This window comes from Sebastes umbrosus, chromosome 18 (genome assembly GCF_015220745.1).
Source record: "Sebastes umbrosus isolate fSebUmb1 chromosome 18, fSebUmb1.pri, whole genome shotgun sequence".
In the NCBI taxonomy this organism is placed as follows: Eukaryota; Metazoa; Chordata; class Actinopteri; order Perciformes; family Sebastidae; genus Sebastes; species Sebastes umbrosus.
This window is the reverse complement of record NC_051286.1, coordinates 21,666,986-21,690,363: the sequence shown is the minus strand read 5'-3', so window position 1 is coordinate 21,690,363 and position 23,378 is coordinate 21,666,986. Positions and strand designations below refer to the sequence as shown.

Genomic DNA, 23,378 nt, shown 5'->3' with positions numbered 1-23,378 from the left:
CAAGTAACTGAGCGGGCGTGCACGAACGTGTGATTGCATGCGGTGCGTCACAGCCATTACCATGGAAGTCTGGAGCCCTGAGCCTGGGCTTTTTTTAAGCTTGACCTGACTGTTGCAGTCAGTCCACCACACACACACACACACACACACACACACACTATCCCTGCACTCTACCGAGGGACCTCCAGGCTGCACACACACACAAGTCACCTTCAAGCGTCCACACTCGCAACCCCAGTTTGCTTTTGTGTGTCTGCATGTGTGTGTGCATCTGACTCTGATTGTTCGCCATCCTCAGAGAGCGAGATTGAGCGTGACTTCATGATCGCTGGCTGCTGATGAATCATACCAAACTTACTCTGTGTTTGCCTGATGCAAATGTCTGTTTGCTTTGTCGGGTAGCCTACTTTGGAGGACGGAGGCTGTGTGTGTGTGTTTGTCGTCTTGAATTATTCACTGGCAATTTTTTATTTCCTTGCACCATACATTACACGTGTCCTGTCTGAGCTTTAGCCTCTTAGTTACTGTGTGTACATCCGCTTTTTTATTTTTTTAGTAAAACAGTACAGTGCTGTTCTTACAGCATAAGCAGTGGCCCCATCGATGTGCTTTGTGCTATCATTTTTCAATTTGAAAGTTCTGGGACTCAGTTCCCCTAAATATACTGTGTATTATGTGCTTATTATCTGCTTAGTTGGTTTGCCAATAGACAGAGAAGCAATGTTTATCCTCTACCAGGACAGGCTCTGTACTAAACCTTATAAGGTTTAGGGTGCAATGTAAGGGCATTGACCCATTTCAACATAGGCCCCAATAATTAAGTTTGTTGTACCCTGTACATTACAGCTATGCCTGGTTTTGTACTCTGGACAATATGTAAGGGATAATGTACAGCGAGCCGGTCACTGTTGTGAAATAAACCCCCGACAGGGCGATGTGGCACCCCAACGCAAAGCAGAAAATGCCACTTATCACACGGCTACTTACTTAAGAAATCAATAATTTGACACAAAAACATTCCGACATCAGAACTGCGCCCATAGCAACGGTCTGTTATACATAGCAACGGTCTCCTATAAAGATATAACAGACTGTAGAACGCCGTGATTGATCAATCAGAATCGAGGATTCAACACAGCCGTGTAATATGTCATAATAGAGCACTAATTAACGACTATTTTAATTATCAATTCATCTCTCAATTATTTGCTGATTGTTTAGACCAGGGCTGCCCAAAGTGGGGCCCGTGGGCCAAAGTTGGCCTTCCGGACGTTAGGCTCAGTTTTAGAGCTGGAGTGAAGGTACTGGTATCATATGAAACTAGAAAACCTAACAAATCCATTGGTATCAACCACACCAGCTAGTTAGGAAGAAGGCGAAATAACACTCCAAAATTGGGCTGAATCTTTGCAAGGAAAATCTGACATCGTCAGGGGTTTCTTAACCTCTGATCTCAAGATATGTGAATGAAAATGGGTTTTATGGGTACCCAACCCGCATCAGTTATCACATCAGTTTTGGGCAAAAACATGCAGTTTTTTTGACTACAGTATAAATGTGTTATTTTCACCAGTTCTTAAAATGGTGTGTGTGAATATTTCTGCATACTGGGGTCCCTAAACAGTCTTGGAAATGCATAAATTGGGTATGACTGGGAATGAGCTCTGCTGTATTCAGCAGGTGGGTTTTGAGCGGTTAACTATGTAAAAACTAAAAGAATATTCAATTAGGGGAACAATACAATACAATAGTGTTTGCTTTTGGCCCGTGGCCCACCATTGAATTTCAGTTTTTGCCCTCCAAGGGAAAAAGTTTGGGCACCCCTGGTTTAGACTATAATATTTACAAAGTAGTAAAAAAAAAAGACAGAAAATCCAATTTTCCCAAAGGTGATATCTCCAAATTGGTTGTTTAGTCTGATCAACTATCCAAAACCTGAAGATTTACAATTTACAATGACATAAAATAGAGGAAAGCTGCTGTTTGAATGCCTACTTTTCAAGTATAAACCAGTCAAGCGTTGCTCTAGTGAATTGCCGTCCTGTGCACTGACCAAATCCGTCCTCGGAGGAGAAGGCAAAGAAAGCCTACAGTGTGTGTGTGTGTGTGTGTGTGTGTGTGTGTGTGTGTGTGTGTGTGTGTGTGTGTGCGCGCGCGCGCGTGCGCGTGCACGTGTGTCTGAATGCATGTTTATATTTACAGGCATGTGTGACTGTGCGAGTTGCCAGGCAGCCGAGAGCAGCAGCCACGACCAAGGAGGTCACGAGCAGTCCTCCGGGACACCCTGACCTCTGACCTCTATCCCATAACTCTTTGCTGCTGTGGATGATATAAAAGGAAGACACAGTCAGACCTCATAGGATGTGATTGGTCCTGCTCTGCTTCCTTTAAAGCCCCCTGGAATCCTGACATTTGTCGTTAGGGAAAAGCAGGAAATACAGACGGGGGGAGGAACAATTTCATGGGCTGAAAATGGAGAACATCACAAGGTTTCCTACAACTGGTGTTGACATATATGTAGCAGAAGTTATTATTTTCCAGTCTCTGAGAGAGTTCTCATTTTCTCCTTCTCTCTGTTGGTCTTCCTCTCCCCTTCCATCCATCCAGCGAATGTGTAGGAGGGATAAAGGTCGTCCTTTTGTCATCAAAACTCCAGATTAGTTTTGCCTCGGTGCATCTGACTCTCTGCTTTATCACTGTGGCCAGAGGAGCCACAAGGTTCAGCTCACCCCTCTGCAAAGTAATAACTCCTACCAGCTACTATTGCATTCTTTGCTGCTATCTCCTACACTACTATTACTACTCCATTCTGGGGTAGGGGGATTATTTTCATGGCGCTGGCTTTTATTGGGCTGTATAGAGAAGACTGACAGTAAAGCGAGGAGCAGGAGGATGTGACATGCAACATATGTCAGGAGCTGCGATCAAACTGACAAAGTTGTAATAGTCGCTTCGGTCCGCAGAGGCCCAGAGCAGAGCATAAATGCGCTGCTGACAGCATGTCATAAGCCTATCTTGGTTTTATTTTAATATTTTTGCACTGATGTGGTTTTTGTGGGTTCTGTAACTTGATGACTTGGGGATTTCTCTGAAAGTCAGTTTGGCTAATATTGCAGCAGGCTCCAGCACAAGACAGTGAAATGAAATGCATTATTGAAATGTTTCTTCTGGCTCCGGCACACGAAAACGCCCGCAAGTCAGACAGAAAGAAGCTGCCAACAGGGAATGAAGATCTTCTGAGGGATTACGTAAATGTGGCACGTGATTTAGACATGTATCAGCGAGAGCATGAATGCAATGTAAGATGATTACACCGTCAATTAGAGCACATGAATTAGCCTACACCCTCTCCGCTCTCAAAGGGGTTTGTTAACCTTCTCCCCTCCATGTAAACACGAGTGGCCTCTGCTCTCAGTTACAAAGGCTTCAGAGGGTTTCGAGCTGGCCGGAGGTCAGCAGGGTTGCATCGATGTCAACGACGAAAATGAACAGTTTCTGGGTTTGTGTTTAGTCTCGTCCATTTTGGTCATTTTTAAAACTAAAAAATTAAATGAAGCATCTCAGTTTATTGAAATTTGAATGTTGATTACCAAAGAAGTGTCTTTGACAAGTTCTTATCTGTGGTTGGATCATGTTTATTGGTGCACTATTAGCTCTTGAATCTGCAAATAGCACTGTGTCTTTCCTCTTCATTCTTTTATGCAGACGACAACAGTGTATTGATTTAAAAAATGTGTGCTTTTAATGGCGCACCAGTGTTAGCTGAGAAATGATACGGCTGGAACCAAGCAGCACACTCAGGACATGATCAATATCTTATTAGATATGCAGTGACAAACCAGGTCCTGGCAAAATATAGATGAATCCGGCGACAGCTTTGTTTGTTCCGACATCTAGCGGCACCGCCATTACTTAGGTGGCAAGTCGTAGTGACTCTACTCTCTGCTAACAGTATTAACCGGTGACTTTCAGCCGAATGCGTTCGCGGTTGCTCGTGGTAACTTAGGTAAATGGTTGGCGTAGATAATAAACACAGATGAGTATTTATTTAAAATTGACTAATGTAAAATTGAAGGCTTTTACGAGGACTCAGTTGCCGTCGCTACGAGCAACCACGGCGTATTCAGCTGAGAGTCAGTTATTGTGGTTAGAAGACACTTTGTTCGTGTTCTGTTTGTGATGCCGACCGAATGATGTTAACTTTGTGGTCATTAGGTTGCCCTAGTTAGAGCAACTAATGTTATATTTCACAATAACGCCACAGTTAGTTGATTACAGTTAGTTAGTGAGTTCATTTATTCTGTGGGACCATCGCAGACCCTAGACAGTGTCTTAGGCCACTAACGCCGTTAGCTACGCTAGCTAAGCAGTGTTAACTCAGCTGACGTTGTTGTTTCACCATGTTAGGTTAACGTTAGGCAGCTGAAAACGGCTCAGGTTCTTCCCGAACTACTAAATATCATTGTCAAAAGTAACATTGAACAGAAAGTAAAGGTAAAAGTACAAAATTGTACACATCTTAGGACAACTTGCATTCAAATGTGCGCATATTGTAGGGAGACGCCACAGCAATAATGGTGACTTGTTTACTTCTGGTACTTTCCTAGATTTGTGTATAAATTTAGCTCAGATTTAGTATTATGATTTTTTTTTTTTTAGAAGTTTGGGGTGAAAATTGTTTACTTCTGGGTTTTGTCTGCCATTTATTTTCATTATTGATTCATTTAGCGATTAGTTTTTTCTATTAATTGTGTGTTCTATGATTTTCTTTTTTTTAATGAGCAGGAGCGCTCATTGTTGACCTTGGAAATAGTAGATTCACAAATCTTTCCAAACTCAAGGTGTCCTTACTATCTTTTTGTAGAATCTTAAACTGCATCACATGGTCTTCATCAGTGGATGGTGTTTGCTCAGTTGATAAGTTAAGCTCATGGTTAAGCTTGATTCTGATTGATTGATGATTGGTCAATCACGGTGTTCTTCGGTCTGTTATTTCTTTATAGCAAACCGTCGCTATGTATAACAGACTGTTGCTATGGGCGCAGTTCTGACGTCGGACTCTGGCGGGCCATTTTTGTGTCAAAAACAATGACCAGTTTGCTGTACATTATCCCTTGCTTAGCGTAAAGACTGGAAACAGGGGGAAACAGCTAGCCTAGCTCTGTCCAAAGGTAACAACATCCGCCTACCAGCACCTCTAAAGCTCACTAATTAACGTGTTATATCTTGTTTATTTAATCGGTACAAAAACCAAAGTATAAAAATGATAAGTTGTGGTTTAATAGTGGGTTATGTACCAAACTATTTCTTGGCCAGGTGCAGTCACTCCCCGTCTTGTCCTCATTGTGAGGTTGCCAGGCAACCAGTGGAGACTCTGGTAAGCCAACTGGCTGCTGGTGGCTTGATACAGTACACACATGAGTGAGTGGTACGGATCTTCTCATCTTACTATCAGCAAGAAAGCATATTTCCCAAAATGTCGAAATATTTCTAAGTTTTAAGCCATCTCCATGACAACTGTGCAAACTCCATCCATGTGATATGGTTGAAAGCTCTGGACAAAAAAGGTAGTAGGTAGGGCTGTCAAAGTTAATGCAATAGTAACGCATTAACGCAAATTTGTTTTATCAGCACTAATGTCTTTCGATTATTAATTAACCTCTTAAAAATCTGACGGGCCGAGGTTGTAGCTGGAAAACGTGAGGAATCCATTGGTAACTACCATGTCATACTAGCTTGTTGCAAAGGAGGCTAAAGAAAGCTCCAAACTTACGCTAAATTTTGGCGAGGAAAAACTGGCCATTTTCAAAGGGGTCCCTTGACCTCTGACCTCAAGATATGTGAATGAAAATGGGTTCTATGGGTACCCACGAGTCCCCCCTTTACAGACATGCCCACTTTATGATAATCACATGCAGTTTGGAGCAAGTCATAGTCAAGTCAGCACACTGACACACTGACAGCTGTTGTTGCCTGTTGGGCTGCAGTTTACCATGTTATGATTTGAGCATATTTCTTATGCTAAATGCAGTATCTGTGAGGGTTTCTGGACAATATTTATCATTGTTTTGTGTTGTTATTTGATTTCCAATAATAAATATATAAATACATTTGCATAAAGCAAGCATATTTGCCCACTCCCATGTTGACGAGTATTAAATACTTGACAAATCTCCCTTTAAGGTACATTTAGAACAGATAAAGAATGTGCAATTAATTTGCAATTAATCGTGATTATTTATGGACAATCATGCAATTAAATATTTTAATCAATTGGCAGCCCTAGTAGTAAGTGGATTGAAGTTGATTCAGATTTGTTGCCCATGCCCATCACAAGCTCCCATAGCCCAAAGTTGCTTCTTCAAATTATTGATTTGTCCCACCAAAGTATAATAATACAACAATATAAAACAGTGAAATGTTAGATGTTGAAGCAAGAAAATGTGTGATGGTTTTCCTCACTTAAACAAATTTTCAAAATTGTTGTAGATTATAATTTTCTGCTGTCACTTATAATCATGCCGCTGAATAGAGGGCTGTGTCACTCGTGGAGTCGGAGGAAGTTTGAATGTTCAACACAGTTGCCACGGTAATTTCCAGCCTTTGTTACCTGTCAGAGTCTTACGAACCCTATATTCATGGCAGGCATAATAATAGAAACAATCTGACTTAAGTGTGCCACCAACCTCTAAGCGTTGAGTGTTTCAAACGGGGGAAAGTCATTTACTCTAATTGAGTGGTATCTTTTTTAAGTCCGTGTTATCAGAGTGCAAACAGAGCCGGTGTGGTGCCGGGGTCACAGAGGGAACAGAGAAAACGCCGCGCAGATTACAGCTGCTTTAAATCGCATTGGTATGCACATGGATGGAGAGTATAGGCAGATAGTGTGCTTTACAGTCCGATGGTGGAGGGTGGGGAGGGGGGGGGGGACACGTGCACACGCTAAGCCAAATGTGGACATGCCAAACAGAGACGAACACAAATCAAAACAAAGCATGCAAACACAAAGAGATCCAGCGAATGAAGACGACAGAGAGAATAGCACAGTCCCATCTGTCAGACAAATGTGAGGATGCTTCTCACACGCACACAAACACACACACACACACACACACACACGCAGCAGGCATCATTTAGTCTGAACTTGAGCGATATCTGCCTTTGTCCTTTAGCAGTTGGTCCTGAGGGGCCGCTGTAGAAGTTGCATGAAAGTTTGTTTAGAGCTGAGCAAGTGTGTTAAGCTTTATGAGAGCCCACGGGAGACGTGGTGGCACACACACACACACACACATGCATCTACTCACACACACACTCAGGCACGAGGCTTGGGCGGCAGCTCGCGCTGGCCCCAACCAACAGTGAGGAGTTTGTTGTCATAGCAACAGTAAAATGAGATGACTTTACTGTCAGCCGTAATGTTTCATGGCCCCCTTGCCGCTATGGCAACATAACAAGGAGGAGGAAGAGGAGATGGAGAGAAAGAGAGCATCAGAGCCATCTCCGCATTCCAGCGGACTCCTACCAGGAGCGATGTCACTACGATGCCCTTACTTCCTTCCTACGACGAACACACACACGTGACAAGCCTGTCAAACACACGCATAAACACACTCGTACAAAGAGACGCACACACACCTTGAAAAGCCTGTCAAAGCCCCCTTTTCCACCTCGCCCATCCCTTTGATTACGCGCTCACTATTTTCAGCTACGGCGTTCTCGTCGCCAGGGCAATTTGAATTCATTACGCTCAATGTCAATATTGGTGCAACAACGGCGTGCCTCAGACAGGTACAGCTTGTTGAATGAGCGTGCTGTGCTGTCAGAAAGTGTGAGGAGTGAAAAGAGAGGAGAAGAAGCGGAGAGGGGAGATCAAAGACGTGCAGCTCCGCCGAGCGTTTCCTCACGTCGCGGAGAGATTCGGAAGGAGCAGCGGGGTGACTATAGGCTGGCCGACTATACGCCGAGCAACAGCACAGCAGCTATACCTCACAATTCTATATTTAGCCCAGTCCTTCCACTACAGCCTATCAACACTGTTAAGCAGAGTTATCGGCGCTGGTAGAAAAGACAGGGGGGGATAGGTGGAGGAGCGGCAGACACGGAGAAGAGAGAGGAAAGAAAGAAAGAAAGAAAAGCACCATAACCAGAGTTGTTTTGCTCTGTTGCCATGGTGACACGGCGACCGGAGCTGTAGCGAACTGACAGTTGTCACGGCACAGCGGGTTGCCACGGGTGACAGCTGTCAGTCAATCACGCAGAGTGAGGGGACAGATCGGCCGATGATCACCTTGGATTAGAGAGCGATCGCACCACACAGGGGCCAGCCAGAACATATCTGGATTTAATCCCCATGTCCTAATGGCGCTGCGCTCTGGTGTGTGCGTGTGTGTGCTTTCATACGCGTGTATGCGTGTTCATCCATGTATGTGTGCATGCTTTTAGTTTCGAGACCTTTTTGTACCCCCCGTTTGTCAGTCTAGACTTTTTTGCCAGAATTTGTGTGCGCATGCAAATTTAGGTTTCACTTGCATGTGTGTGTTTGTGTGAGCACACGTGCATCCCCAGCGAGGGTGTGTGTGTATTTGTGTCCAGACTCTGAAACATGTTCACAGGGCGAGCGGAGCAGATTACATTTAGATGTAGCTAGCTGCCGCCTAGGTCCTTCCCCACAGCTGTCTGTGCTAGAGGACAATCAGAGGCCTGGTTGTGAGCCTTCTGATTGTGGTGTGATACTCAGGCCCGGTCTACACGTCTACAGATATTTAAAAAAAATGATATTTTCCCCTCTGTTTAAAAAAATTTAATAAATCTGTCCACAGGACCTTTGTTTTACAAAATATCTCCGTCCACACTCGAACGCAAAAACGACTCCAAACATTCTCCGTAATATTTACACGTCATCACAAGTTAAGGGTCAAGGAATTGTGTTACCACCCTTCTCACTCCCTTTCCTTCAGCTTCATTACAGTCAGTTGGATAACAGTTATTGTTGGTGGGTGGCTGGGATTGCTTTCATCACTCTGCTGTCATCAACTGTCTCTTTACATGTATAAATGAAGAAAGGGAGGTCATTCAGGTTTATGACCGTAGCCCTTCTGAATGCTGTAAACCTCACCTTCAATTGTCCAAAAGTCCATTCAATTACCATTCGGCCTGTGACTGGAACATTTTTCAAATGTAAAGTAGTAATTAGTCCGAGCAGTGCTAACGAAACGAAAATCATTGTTCCCCAAACGCTCCGTTTTACACGTCCACACAGATATAAAGTAACCAGAGTTTGTAAAAAATCTGCATTTTAGAAGGCGTTTTCCATTTTTGTGACGGAAAACTCCGTTTGCGTGTGGGCGACAGGCCAAAACGTATAAAGGAAAATATCTGTTTTTAAAAAATATCTGCATATGTGTATACTAGGGCTGTCCCAAATACCATTTTTTTTTGGCTTCGAAGCTTTGGTGAGAAATATTAGAAGGTATTTGAAGCTTGGCGGAGCAGTGCAAATAATGTTGAATATGAATAATGAATAATGTTGTGGGATTATTCCTTATTTCATGAGCTATTTGGGGATTTATACAATTTTATTACATACTTATACATTAAAAATAAAAAAAAACTAAGCATTCGAATAGGGATTTGGAGGTTGAATACTTTGGCAAGGGTTGATGTTTTGAAGCATTCGGGTCAGCCCCAGTGTAGACAGTGCCTCAGACACTTCCATTACCTGCATCTAACGAGCACAGCGTTGCTCTTATGTTGGGAGAGTTATGGTCTGATTAAAATAGGGATGGATTTTAACGCGCACGCTGAGTTGTTTTCTTTCTTTTCTTGGCAAATCTCCCGATCGTGATCCACAGCTCCAACCTTCCTACTGCTGTAGAGTTGTCAAAGCACCGCAGTCATCTCTGTGACCCTACATCTATTAGACCTTTAACAGTGTTCATATGTTATGACAGCAACCCCATGTAATGTCAATACTTTGCTGGTACGCTAGTAATTAGAGGGTGGTTGTACAAGGAAAGATTTCCTCAACCAATGAAGCACTAAATTTGCCGTCCCAGTCAGAACTGGATAGAAAGCCCCAGAGAGAAATGATGATGTATACTTTTCGCCTCAGATCTAACGCAGCCTAATTGGGAATGCGGTCAAAATGTTGTTGCGTGTCTCCACCCTTTGGCCTTTAACAAAAATGAAGGCTTTATGTGAGAAGCCAGCTGGATTTCACAAGCTGACCTCGTTTCTTTTTTCCTCTTCCCTCCCTCCCTTCTCCTCTGTCTGCTGTTTCTCTCTCCAGGAGTGAGCCCTGGGCTGGATGGGACCCACCATGCCCCCCAGTAAAAAGGCCCAGAGCCCCAGTAGTGGAGCCAGTGCCTCGCAGGGCATGAGCCCGCCGTATCGGCAGGGGGACGCCGCCACAGCCGCCTCCGAGGCCGAGGCGGCCGACCTCTCCCTGTCCCTATCCGCCTCCTTCTCCAAGGCCGAGGACGAGGAGCTCACCAGCCTCTCCTGGCTCCACGAGAGCACCGACCTACTCAACAGCTTCAGCCACTCGGGGCTGCGTAGCGTCTCCCCCCTGCAGGACCCCGACGGCCAGCACCCCCGCTCGCCCTCCTCCTCGTCACCCTCTCCGGACGACCCCCTGCTCGGCGACGCACACTCGGCGTACGACTTGGCGGCAGGGGCCAACCGGAAACCACCGTACTCCTTCAGCTGCCTGATCTTCATGGCCATCGAGGACGCGCCAAACAAGCGGCTGCCCGTGAAGGATATCTACGGCTGGATCCTGGAGCACTTCCCTTACTTTGCAAGCGCCCCCACCGGCTGGAAGAACTCAGTGCGCCACAATCTGTCGCTCAACAAGTGCTTCAAGAAGGTGGATAAAGACCGGAGCCAGGTAAAGACATCAGCTGTGGTGTAGAAATGTTGGATAATGTTTATTTTCCCTCAAGCTAAGGGCTGGGTATCCACTTTGACCTTTTGACAGCAGTGGAAGAAATACTCAGATCCTTTACTTAAGTAAAAGTACCAATACCACAGGGTATAAATACTTATAAATTACAAGTGAAAGAAAATTTGACTTAAGTAAAAGTATAAAAGTATTAGCTTCAAAATATACTTAAAGTACGAAAAGTAAAAGTACTCATTATGCAGAATGGCCCATTTCAGAATAATGTATATTATATTATTTGATTATGATTATTGACACATCAATGTGTATATCACTTTAGTGTTCCAGCTGGTAAAGGAGGGGTTTATTTATGTTTACTTATATTAGTTCTGTCAATCGATTCAAATATTTCATTGCGATTAATCACAAATTAATCACATTTTATATCTGTTCAAAATGTACCTTAAAGGGAGATTTGTCAATTATTTAATACTCTTTTCAACATGGGAGTGGACAAATATGCTTGCTTTATAAAAAATATATCTATTATTGGAAATCAATTAACAACACAAAACAATGACAAATATTGTCCTGAAACCCTCACAGGTACTGCAAGGGATCAATAAATAGCCTATTTTTATCCCTAATAATACATCATAATTTATTTGTTGATTATATTTTGTGTTATTAATCTGAATCTGCAAAGTAACTAAAGTTATCAAATAAATGTAGCGGAGTAAAAAGTACAATATTTCAGTATAAAGTAGCAGAAAATGGAAATACATGAAAAAATTTTTCTTAAGTACAGCACTTGAGTAAAAGTTACTTTCCACCCCTGCTATTTGAACGAAGTAGTACGGAAATTTGCCCCTCAAAAACATGATCCGATTCTTTTTCAGTTCATTTATTATTCTTTTGTCATATTTTCTGACCTAATCAGGAAATCAGGAAAATTTGCAGCTTTGCAAATTACAAGTTTTTCTATGACAGCTTGCATCACTACAACATTAAACAAGAATGTACTTAGAATTTCAGCTTATTTTGTTTTAATTAAAAATGTCTTTGTTGAGAAAAAAAAAACACGTAGTGAAAAGTAGCACTTGCTATTGTAATAAAGCTCAGCAGGGTTTTCATCCAGAATCCACCACTGTGGCAATGACCACCCTTAAAACACAAGACGTCCTTTGACCTAAATGTTCCCTTTAAGTAAAGGGTCGGTAATGCCGGTAGCAGGCTTCTCATTTTTACATTTTATCTGATCGTCCAAGGACGGATTGTCATGGGAAGAACGGCTACTCTGTATCGTGTAAACATTTTAAAAGATAGTGAGTGGATTGGGTTTTATGCCATAAAAAAAGAAGAGCCGTTTGGAGAGTGGCACTAACCAACGGTTGCAATCTCTCAGTACTTTTAAAAATAATTTTAAGATCATTTCATGACCTCCTACAGTCAGGGCTGAGTAGCAGCTTGTTATGTCAGAATGTGAAACTAGTTAACTTAGCAGCCAAAGTGGAAACTGAATAGCAGTCCTCACTAAATACAAGGCCACTTTTGATGTAAAAATTCTATAATTATTAAGCCGTTTCAAGCATTCCATTACCTCATACAGTATATGAGCTATTTGATCTGGTTTTGTAAATACACATGAACTCCTTGAAGGGGACTTTGAAGTAAAATAGGAAATAAAATACTGATAAAATATTTGTCAATGGCACAGTTAGGCCATGGTGAAACAAAGGATGTACTCATCCATAGGATTATATGATCCCCCAAAAGTTCTAATTTCTTAGGTGCTCTATATGATATCCAGAGCATTAATATAGCAGCAAACAACTGTCAAAGTTAACATGATAACAAGTTAACGCAAATTAATGTTAATGCCACTAATTTCTTTAACACATTAACGCAACTTGCGATTTTCAGATTGTAGCGGGCTCAGTTTTATAGCTAGAAAACCTAAGGAATCCAACAACCATGTTATACTAGCTCGTCGCAAAGGAGTCTAAATAACACTCCAACTTATGCTAAATTTTACTGAGGAAAAACTGTCTGGGTCAAGGGACCCCGAATGGGACCCCTGAATGGGTCCTATGGGTACCCACGAGTCTCCCCTTTACAGACATGCCCACTTTATGATAATCACATGCAGTTTGGGGCAAGCCACAGTCAAGGCAGCACACTGACACACTGACAGCTGTTGTTGTCTGTTGGGCTTGAGGTTGCCATGTTATGATTTTTAATGCTAAATGCAGTACCTGTGAGGGTTTCTGGATAATATTTGTCATTGTTTTGTGTTTTTAATTGATTTCCAATAATAAACATATACATACATTTGCATAAAGCAGCATATTTGCCCACTCCCATGTTGATCAGAGTACTAAATACTTGACAAATCTCCCTTTAAGGTACATTTTGAACAGATTAAAAATGTGTGACTAATTTGCGATTAATCACGATCAACTATGGACAATCATGCGCGTAATCCCGATTAAACATTTTAATCAATTGACTGCCCTAATTTTTTTAAAATCATTTTTCACTCCTATGGTAAAATAACACTTCAGCCATACGGCGAATACAGCACGCAGTTCATTTTTCACTTTATCATGTGTGGTTATAACTTGCTTCACAGCCAGACAGTTATCAGCGGTTTGCAGGCATATCCAACTTGAAGTCAAACATATTCTGTATTTTGTCTACAGCTGTACCAGATTCGGCCTTATCAATAGTTGATGATCTCTGCTTTCATAGTTCTCTTTCACTCAGACGTTCTGCGCTTCCCCAGCGGGAACAGCATTTCGCCTTTGATTTAAGTCTTGATACAGTCTTTTATACCGGCTTTTCCCATCCAGATTTCACTCCGTTAAATACTCGGGGTAAACGGGGAATGAATCCCTCACTCAATTAGCGCTAAATTAATACTGGAGGATTTAATAACACAGATGCCAGAAGACTTTAGATTTCATTTTGCCCGAGGGTGTTGGGGGGTGGGGGGGACAAACAGCAGAGGATCAATGCTGGCTTTGCGTGTTTAGTTGATTGAGATTGTACTGGAGGATATGGGAGCTCTTTACGCTTTCCTTGACCAGCGTGTGAACCTGAACTCTTCTTCTGAGTGGGCTCTGTGTGTGTGTCTGTGTGTGTGGGTGTGTGTGTTTTGAGTTACAAAATGGTTGAAGGATGAAGAGTACATGGTGTGTATGTGTGTATGTGTGTATTCGTGTGTGTGTCTGTGCACACACCCTCACGCTATGCTGTCATCTGGCCCTTGACTACAACGGCACAGAGTTTCTCTTGTATACATATCTCCATAGTAACTAGGTTGCAGTTGACATAAAAGTATGCTGTTGCTGTAGCAACGGGAAAACTGATTTGGCTTTACTGACTTAGGCGTGTGTGTGTATGAAATATGTGCATGTGTGTTTGAGCTTCAGATGGGCACTGAGGTGCTGAGTGGGGGAGAATGAGTGTACTGTATGAGTGTATGTCCTCCTTTTGTGTTATATGCACATATGTACTCGTGTGTGTGTGTGTGTGTGTGTGTGTGTGCGTGTGGAGCAGCATGCGTAGAGGTGATTTTGGCAAGGACAGCCTGTCTTGTCTTCCTGTCGCTGCACACCGTTTAAGACAGCACGCTAATTAACCCTTCAAACCTATTCCCCTCTCCCTCGCACGCACATACCGCCAAACACACACAGGGCATGTCTGACACGCAAACAAACAAGTGCACGCACACACACACACACACACGCTCTCAAGCACGCATGAATGCTCAAAAAGGACTCACACACACATGCGCGAGCGCCATGTCGGTGTAGAAATGAGGGCACATCTCTGCAGACTCCTACTCTACCTGCCAAGCGCCGCGCTTTATCTGAAGCTGCAATTACAGAATCTCTGTAATTTCAGTCAGACTACTCCGCCATTCAAAGCTTTTCACTGAGAATATCTGCATGTGAATACTCCTTTTTTTTTTCCTGCCCTGCTTTACCTGTTTATGTCTTTTTTTAATCGAGCGTGCAATTACAGGGTCTGAGATATATATCTTTTTTCTTTATATTGCATTATACTCGCGGTGAGAAAAGAAAAAAGACGGAGGGTTTTGTTTAAGGGGAGGTCAAGTTATCATTGTGAGTGATAGACATAGACACACACAGGGAGAGAAAGGCGGAAGCAGGGCAACATGGCGTTACTGTGAACGCACCAAATCATATTTCCATCAATTTACAGAGGTGGAGATTAATATGACAGCGGCCTATTTGTTCCAGTGACTGTATTTCTGGGTCATATCCAGGCAGATGACAAGATGGGGACTAGTTTAGAATAAGCTTGCTGCTCCATTTTTGTGTGTGTGTGTGTGTGCGTGCATGAGTGTGAACTTGTGGGAGAGAGCGTGTGTGCGTCCCACGGTTGCCATGGCTTTGTTTACAAACAGGATTCTTCACTGTGCTGAATGACATGCCTTTAATGACAAGTGTTGTTGCCCTCAGACTTCTGGATCAGCGCTGAAGATCAGTGTTGTAACAGCGCAACACACACACACGCACACACACACACGCACACACACACACACACACACACACACACGCTCACGCACACACACACAGGCAGGCACACAGTGGTATATTTCTCAAAGCCTCTTATGAAATCGCAGCAGAGACAACAGGCAGTTTTGTAATCTAAGACTCACTATGAAGTCTCTCGGTGTTGCACTTAAGTGTGTCACCTCTAACTTAACCTCGGATGAGAGGCGCCCTTGATTCTTTCACGTTTTAACTCGGAACATTATGAACTGTAGCATCTGGAGCGAGCTTAGATGTGTCAGCCCGAGGTGTTTTTGTTTTTTTGTTTTTTTAGACGCTCATTTATCAGCAGGTCGCTGCCACTGATGTATCTGCAGGAGTGAATAGCATTTTACTGTGTTTTCTTTCTCAAACACATGATATCTTTCTTGCTGTATTGATTTAAAAGTATGCATGTGGAAGAACATTTGAAGAAAAAAGATACTACCGTTTAAATAAAAGACTAAGAAAAGCTAGGATAAAAAAAAAGGACGTACAGTATGTGTATGAGAAAGTAGGCTTGTGCTGGTGCTTTATGATCGGCGTAATTTTCTCCTCTAGCCATTTTCCAAAAACTAAATAGCCTCCATTCAACAAGTTTTAACAAAGACATGCACTATTCTGATAAAACGATGAAAACATCAGTGATATACAGCCACAATGTGGCAATCATAGACTGTATATAAAGTCGGAAATGCGTCCGATATTGTCCAAAATTCGGGATCAGGTATCGGCGAGTACTCCAGTCTATGCACCGATCCAATACCATCATTTATTAACCCACAAATCAAAAATGTATTTGTTCATGTTTTACAAAGGGTTTAACCTGAGCAAGGCCATACAACAAAGACAGTAATCATATCACATCCGTCAGTAGTAAACAGCTGTTAAATAATAATAATTATAATATTAATAATAACTATACTTTTTAATCACTCTGGTATTGGATCGCTACAAGTTCAGGTATCGGAATCGGTATCAGGAAGGAAAAAATGGTATCAGAGCATTTCTAATAAAAAGGGGGTGAGGTCAATTTGATCATAAAAGTAGTTATAGAGATATTATGATTAGTTGTTGTGTCTTTCTAGCCAAACGTAGCAGCTAGGCGGCTCTCACTAGCATGCTGCGGCTGTGCTTGGCTTGTGATTGGCTCGGGCAGGTGTGTGGGCGGGACCTCAATACCACGGCTCCAGCCCCCCCAATCACTACTGCGCAGACTCTGGCTATCCAGGATATTTTGGCTTCACTTTTGTACAGTGGGAGAAAGTGGAGACGCGTCGTCCATCTATATATACAGTTTATGGTGGCAGCACTTCGGGTTTAGCATGAAGCGAGCGTCTCCTACGTTTTTGAAGGATATTTCTTTAAAGCTGCACCAATCAATATTTTGACAATAAAAATGTGTCAATTTACTATATGTAATATGAAAGCACTCACTCATAGTGACCCACAGAGAGTTACCATCCAATTTGTCATTTTCCCTCAGCTCTAGGGAGCTTTCAGTTCACAGTTTCGCTTTTACAGTCGGCAACTTCACAGTTTCGATTCAGTCTTTTTTAAGTCGCAACAGGGAGATCTTTTAAGAGAAAAGGCTATGATAAAGCCACTGCTCAAAGGAAAAACTCCAAATAACTGCTAATGTTGCATGGTGTCTGCTGGATGTGTACAAGCCAATTGTTTGCTAACATGTCAACTTCATAAGGTGTTAATATGTCAATGTTGTGTTAACAGCTTTCAAAAATCAATTAACACTGCTTTAATAAGCTATTCAAATATATGGCTGGCTTTTTTTTAATTGTGTTTGTTTCTGTCAATGTGAGTCATGAGTAGGAGGACAAGCCTTGTTGTCACAAACCATTTGTTCGGTGTAGCCTAAGGGAAGCCATTTCAACATCTGTAAGGCTGGTACTTGGTCGTGTCCATGGAGAACTTTCACGGACATCAAAATGAAGCCTCCATGACAAGCTCAGGAAGGACAGAAACCCAAAGGAGCTCACTGAAATTAATTGCGAAGTGACAACATATCATAGGTGCTTTGGGAGTTGCTTACATTGGACTCTGCCCAGTTTGTCCCTCTCGTGAAATCAGTGTTTACATTTGAGACTTTTGTATTTGTGATTATTATGCACTCACAGATTGAAGTTTAGTTGAGGCTAGAGGTGTAAGAAAATATGAGTTCACATGAGTTTATTATATTGTACAATACTATATCAATTCTCCAAAACACTGTATCGATTTTTAATTAACCTCTTAAAAATCCAACGGCCCACCGTTGGGCCTTGCCGCTATTCGATTTTTCCGAGGTTGTAGCCTTTTAAAGCTAGATTGAGGTTACTGGTATCATATGAGACTAGGAATCCATTGGTACCAACCATGTCATACTAGCTTGTCGAAAAGGAGGCAAAATAACCCTCCAAATTTACGCAATATTTTGGACGAGGAAAAACTGGCATAGTGATTTTCACAGGGGTCCTTGGCATCTGACCTCAAGATATGTGAATGAAAATGGGTTCTATGGATACCCACGAGTCTCCCCTTTAAAGACATGCCCACTATATGATAATCACATGTAGTATCTTAATATATCGCAATATATTGAATCGTTACCCCTGTATCGTGATACGTATCGTATTGCTAGATTCTTGCCAATACACAGCCCTAGTTTAGACACATTGTGAGATCAGTTTAAAATGTACTGTGAACCGCATGGAATATTTTTTTAGTGTCTTTGGGGAATCTGGAAATGTCTTCAGTGTTGGCAAATAGGGGTGTAAGAAAATATCGAGTATCGTGATATTACGTTTCGTGATACTGTATTGATTCTCAAAAATGCTATCGATTTTTAATTAATAGTTTACATGCAAAGATTAACTCAATAGTCAATACTTTATTCATTTGCAAAGAGATGCGCCTTCCTAGTGTACAGTATGCGCCCTCTTGAAGTAGTGCTATGATGTTGGATGTTACAGGGACTGTGATAAATGCAAATGCAGATCCCACAGCCACTGTTCTGATTGCATTAAAAAAGTACACTTTTTTACTCAGATTTTATGCATATGGTGGTGTGTTCTTTATACGACAGTTTTCGTAAAATTTGATTTAAAAAATTGCAATATATCGTCTTGCTTACAGTATCGCAATATAACGTGATACATATCATATCGCCAGATTCTTGCCAATACACAGCCCTATTGGCAAATGACCTGCAACGTTTTTGAAAGTTTGCCCTGTACTTATCTTTGAGGGGAAACACAGACTTTTATCTGTGACTGGATTGTAGTAGCCAATGCAAAAGTCAAGAAGAAATGTGTAAATGCTTACAGGAGAAGCACAAACTAGGGCAACCTTTAGCTTAAATTAGAACCACATGGGAAACAGGTTTTGGAAGTTGTGGAAAGGAAAGTCAATTCATAACACCTGTAGAAGAAGTTTCCACATGTTACCCCGCTCCATTTTTTATGCTGTTACAAAAATAACCTGTTGTCCAACCAACATGTAGCATTCACACCCAACAGGGCCTCTTTGTCCCGTTGTCTCTTTGTTGTCAAACGGCCTTGGACGAGAACAGAAATGGCCTGTATCAAGCAACTTTATCAGAAGAAATATCCCCCCTCTTCTTCCTCTTTTCCCTTTCCTCTTCAAAAGCTCTGTGTTCGTCTCGCTGTTAGAACATTTGCATCCTCTGCTGTAATTCTCGTCTCTCTGCAGTCACGCATCCGCTTCATTTCTGAACAACAGACCTCATATTGTTTTGGTTCCGACTGTACTGAATATCTTAATTGCTGTTCAGACATGGATCTGGTCCACGCCATACTATATGATTAATCCTCTACTATATATATACAGTAAGTAATGATGGATCCTTGTATCACAGTTGGTTAATACGGCTTAACCAGGGTTGATGCTTTTACTCCGACTGTGGACGTCCATCATAAAATGACACGCAGTCGTAATACTTTAGATTGGTGGTATAGGTTAAGTAATATTGCACATGGACAACAAAGCCTCTTATGCTGATGCGTGGCATGTTTCTGTGCACGGAGAGTGGCAGCTCTGTGCTCCCTGAGCATCATACATCTTTTTTAATCTCATTTCATTGCTGAGTAGAAAAAAAAATGTACTTCCTCCTCTCTTAATAGCCAATATGAACAGTTTAAATGGGTCTCCATAGTATATGGATGCCATTGTTGATTATGATAAAACTATTTAAAGCTGCAGTTTTTAGTGGTGGGAGGTATATAGCTGCATTTTAACAGCTGTTATAATATAGCGGTTGATTGAAGAGATATTTTTTTCTTATTATCATCAAATACCATAAAAAGATTCAGGACCAGGTCCTTTTCTCTTTGTTTTCGCCGAGTTTCCACTGCAGATAGTACCACCTAAGTGTAGGCGGGATTCTCAGCTGATCGCCGTAGCTGCAGCGCATTAACCTGCTGTAATATCATCCTCAACGGGACACTCGCCTCATTATTTTAATGGCAACCAAACACTCAAACGTCTGCACTTCGTCAGTTGTACGCCGTAGTGTACGGTGTAGTTTTGCGAGCTGCCATTTTTTAAAATCTAGGTCAAGTCAATTAAAAATTGCGTCCACTATTGACGCCAGCTATTGACGCCGCTATTTAAAAATGGCGGGTTTGTGCAGGATGTCTCGTGCCGCACTAGTGACGATTCTCCCTGACCAATCAGTGGTCTGCAGTGTTTGAACTCCATCTTCTAGTATCTGATCAGCTCGCTTGGAACCTCGACCAAGGTGGTACCAAAAATGGAGTGGTTCTATTGGTTCCATACATAACTTTTACTAATGGAAACACAAAAATATCCGTTCTAATGTGTAACAAACTGAACTGGGCGGCTTGGTGGAAACATGCCATAGGCCTCAAGCTCATTGGTTCCTACTTGAGATCTGTCCCGTAAATAAAAAAAACAAGATTATAAATATAAAGTTTAATTAGACCCAAAACAGCCGGGCACTGCAGTTTTTTTTTTAGCAAACATTACTTAAACTGGGGGGAATTGCGCATTTGTTGGGGATTATTTTCTGCTGTAGATTAATACACATTTGGTCTTCTAGTGAGTATTTACAGCAGCATTGCAATGTGGGATTGACTGATCAAAATAAATGGCCGTGTTCATTGTAATAAGGCAACATGTCAGTCAGTGGAACAGTGTGGCTCATTGATGTGTTTTTAAGAGGTGGTGGACAACATTGGGGCTCTGTGGCACAGAGGAATAAGATCTATCAGGCAATACTTGTTTGTGGCATAAATTCTTAGTGTTTTTTATGGGATTTGTTGACTGTAAGAAAAATATAGAATCTCATCAACCTTAAAGGAGGAGTTCAGCATTGGGGGAAATGTGCTCAGTGACTTTATGTTGTTGTTGTTGAGAAGGATACCATTGTTACCACTCTTATTAAATGTGAAGCAACAGCCATTAGACAGTTAGCTTATCTCAGCTTAGCCCAAAGACTTTTGACGTAGGAAAACAGTCAGCAAATGTAGAAAAATCTGAAGCACCTTTGAAATATTAATTAAGTTCACTCATTAACTAATTTGTTTTTTTATGTTGTTTGTTTAATATAAAGCGTAAATATGAATTAATTGATCAATCCCCATAAAACACAGTGCGTCATTTTTGCATTTTGTTTTTTTTGTATGCATTAAACAAAATATAACGTGTTGATAAGTGAGCTTTAGAGGTGCTGGCAGGCGGATTTTGTTACCATTGAACAGAGCCAGGCTAGCCGTTTCCCCCTGTTTCCAGTCTTTATGCTAAGCTAAGCTAACTGACTGTAGCTTCATATTGAGCGTAAAGACATGAGAGTGGTATCAATCTCCTCTAACTCTCTGCAAGAAAGTGTAGAGCTGCAACAATTGACAATCGATTAATAGGTTTGAGGAATTTTGTTTAAGAAAAACGAGTCCAAATTGTCTGATTCCAGCTTCTTAAATGTGAATATTTTCTGATTTCTTTACTCCTCCATGACAGTAAACTGAATATCATTGAGTTGTGGACAAAACAAGACAGTTGAAGACATCATCTTGGGCTTTGGGAACCACTGATCGACATTTTTCATAATTTTCTGACAATTTTACAGACCAAACAACTAATTGAGTAATCGAGAAAATAATGTAGTACTCTTTGTATTGCCGTGTATGTATGTATTTTTGTGGATTTGGTTGTCTGAAACTAACTGTCATATTGGATTTTAAGTCATGATATACAGTATATGGTACAGGTAGATGTGTATGTCAAAAGATAATAGTGCAGATAAGAATGCAGTAGCAGTAGTAGAGTGTTACTAGCGGGGTCAGTGGCAGCAGGACTTTTTAATATCTCCCATTTCCAAGGGAGACCAGCCCCCACAGCTTATATAACACAGGAAACAGATGTTGGCAACACACAATCATCTCTCTCTCCCTCTCCCTCTCTCTCTCTCTCTCTCTCTCTCTCTCTCTCTCTCTCTCTCTCTCTCTCCGCCTTTGTCTCCTCTTTCTTCCCCTTTTGTCTTGTACTCACACTATGACGTGTCCAAGGCAAGTTGCAGTACGCATGTTTTCTCCATCATGAAAATATCTGTACATCGCTCAGTATTGTGCGGTTTTATAACACAGAGGGCGCTTTCTTAATCACAACTACACCAAACCGGATGTAGTGACACAGATACATGTAATTAAATTATTTTTAAGTGTGATATTGCTTAAACTTGCAATTTGAAGTCTAATGCGGTGCCAGTTTCACACTGTAGATAGATACAGTATTTCTTAAAGTCCGGGGTTAACGTTTTCGAGTTGTGGATTATTTTGTTGTGTAATCCTGCTCTTCAGCTGCAAACACTACAGCGATGTGACTATTTTCCAGCACACAGATGCAACACGAACACATCCAGAGAATAGTGCTCCTATCAGAGGAGAGAGAGACCAGATGGGGATCAGAGGATGGAGAGAGGAAATAATATAAATGGAGATCACAAACACAGGTGAAAGTCGAGACCACGGTCCTCCATCACTTTGCTTTTTTACGCTGTAAGATCCGCCCTTGTGGAGGCATCCTATTTTTAAAAATCTGTGTCACACTGTATCAAAGTTGAACCCCTCTGGAAACTCGAAGCCAATCTCTGACCTTGAATACTTTTTGTGATAATCGATTTCGAGACATGCTGCCTTTTTTTCTCAACTTTGCCAGAAAATGAAAAAAGTCCATTTCACCTCCTCTCGCTTCCAAGCCCAGATGATGCCTGTTGCCAAGGCGACCGCTATAACCCAGGTGACAGACCCTTCCTGTGAGCTGCGCCCTGTGATTGGCCTGTTGACCGGGGGGGTCTACACATTGAGCGCTTTGATTGGCTGGCTGGTTGGCAGAAGCAGGGGACCCAGCAGACAGATTCTGAAGAGAGCATTGATTTAATCGGCTGGCAAGCAGGCAGAGAGTAGGCACACACACACACACACACATATATATATATACACACAAACGGCTGGCGGGCTGGAGGTGCAAGGGGAAATTTGGCCCAGTGGGGGTCACCTCTGTGGGAGCGAGTGTATGTGTGTGTAATATCATGCTCTCCAGGAGAGGCGTTGCTGGCAGTAATAGAAGCACTCCCAGGAGCAGACCACGCTGGGTAATATCACACTCCCTAGGGAACTTGCCATACACACACTCACCCCTCTTCACACACACACACGCACACACTCAGCAAAACATATGGCCCGTGTTCAACACGGCTCACATGCTAATGCAAAGATCCAGACAGAGGGGGGGACACAAATCAACAGTGCACACACATCCTATTAGCTTCTTGCATTCTTACAAGGTCAGATGGTGTAGTGAGTGATTCACTGGACATCCTGGGATCAGGAGACCCACTGAGAGACGCAGGGTGTCCACAGAGGCTCTGCATGCTCATCACTCACTGGAAATGATAGAGT

General features: G+C 42.1%; 1 protein-coding gene across 2 annotated transcripts in view; it reads left to right on the top strand.

Moving 5' to 3' along the window:
- Positions 1 to 23,378, top strand: part of ches1 (checkpoint suppressor 1) — a 72,236-nt gene that overhangs the window by 23,658 nt on the left and 25,200 nt on the right. Inside the window, exons 1-2 of one of the 2 annotated variants that reach the window (XM_037750077.1) lie at positions 6,932 to 7,934; positions 10,289 to 10,888. In XM_037750077.1, coding sequence (XP_037606005.1) covers positions 10,307 to 10,888 — 582 coding nt within the window. In that variant the 5' untranslated portion in view covers positions 6,932 to 7,934; positions 10,289 to 10,306. Of the gene's footprint in view, positions 1 to 6,931; positions 7,935 to 10,288; positions 10,889 to 23,378 lie in introns of those variants that run through there. The other variant, XM_037750076.1, reaches the window with a different exon arrangement.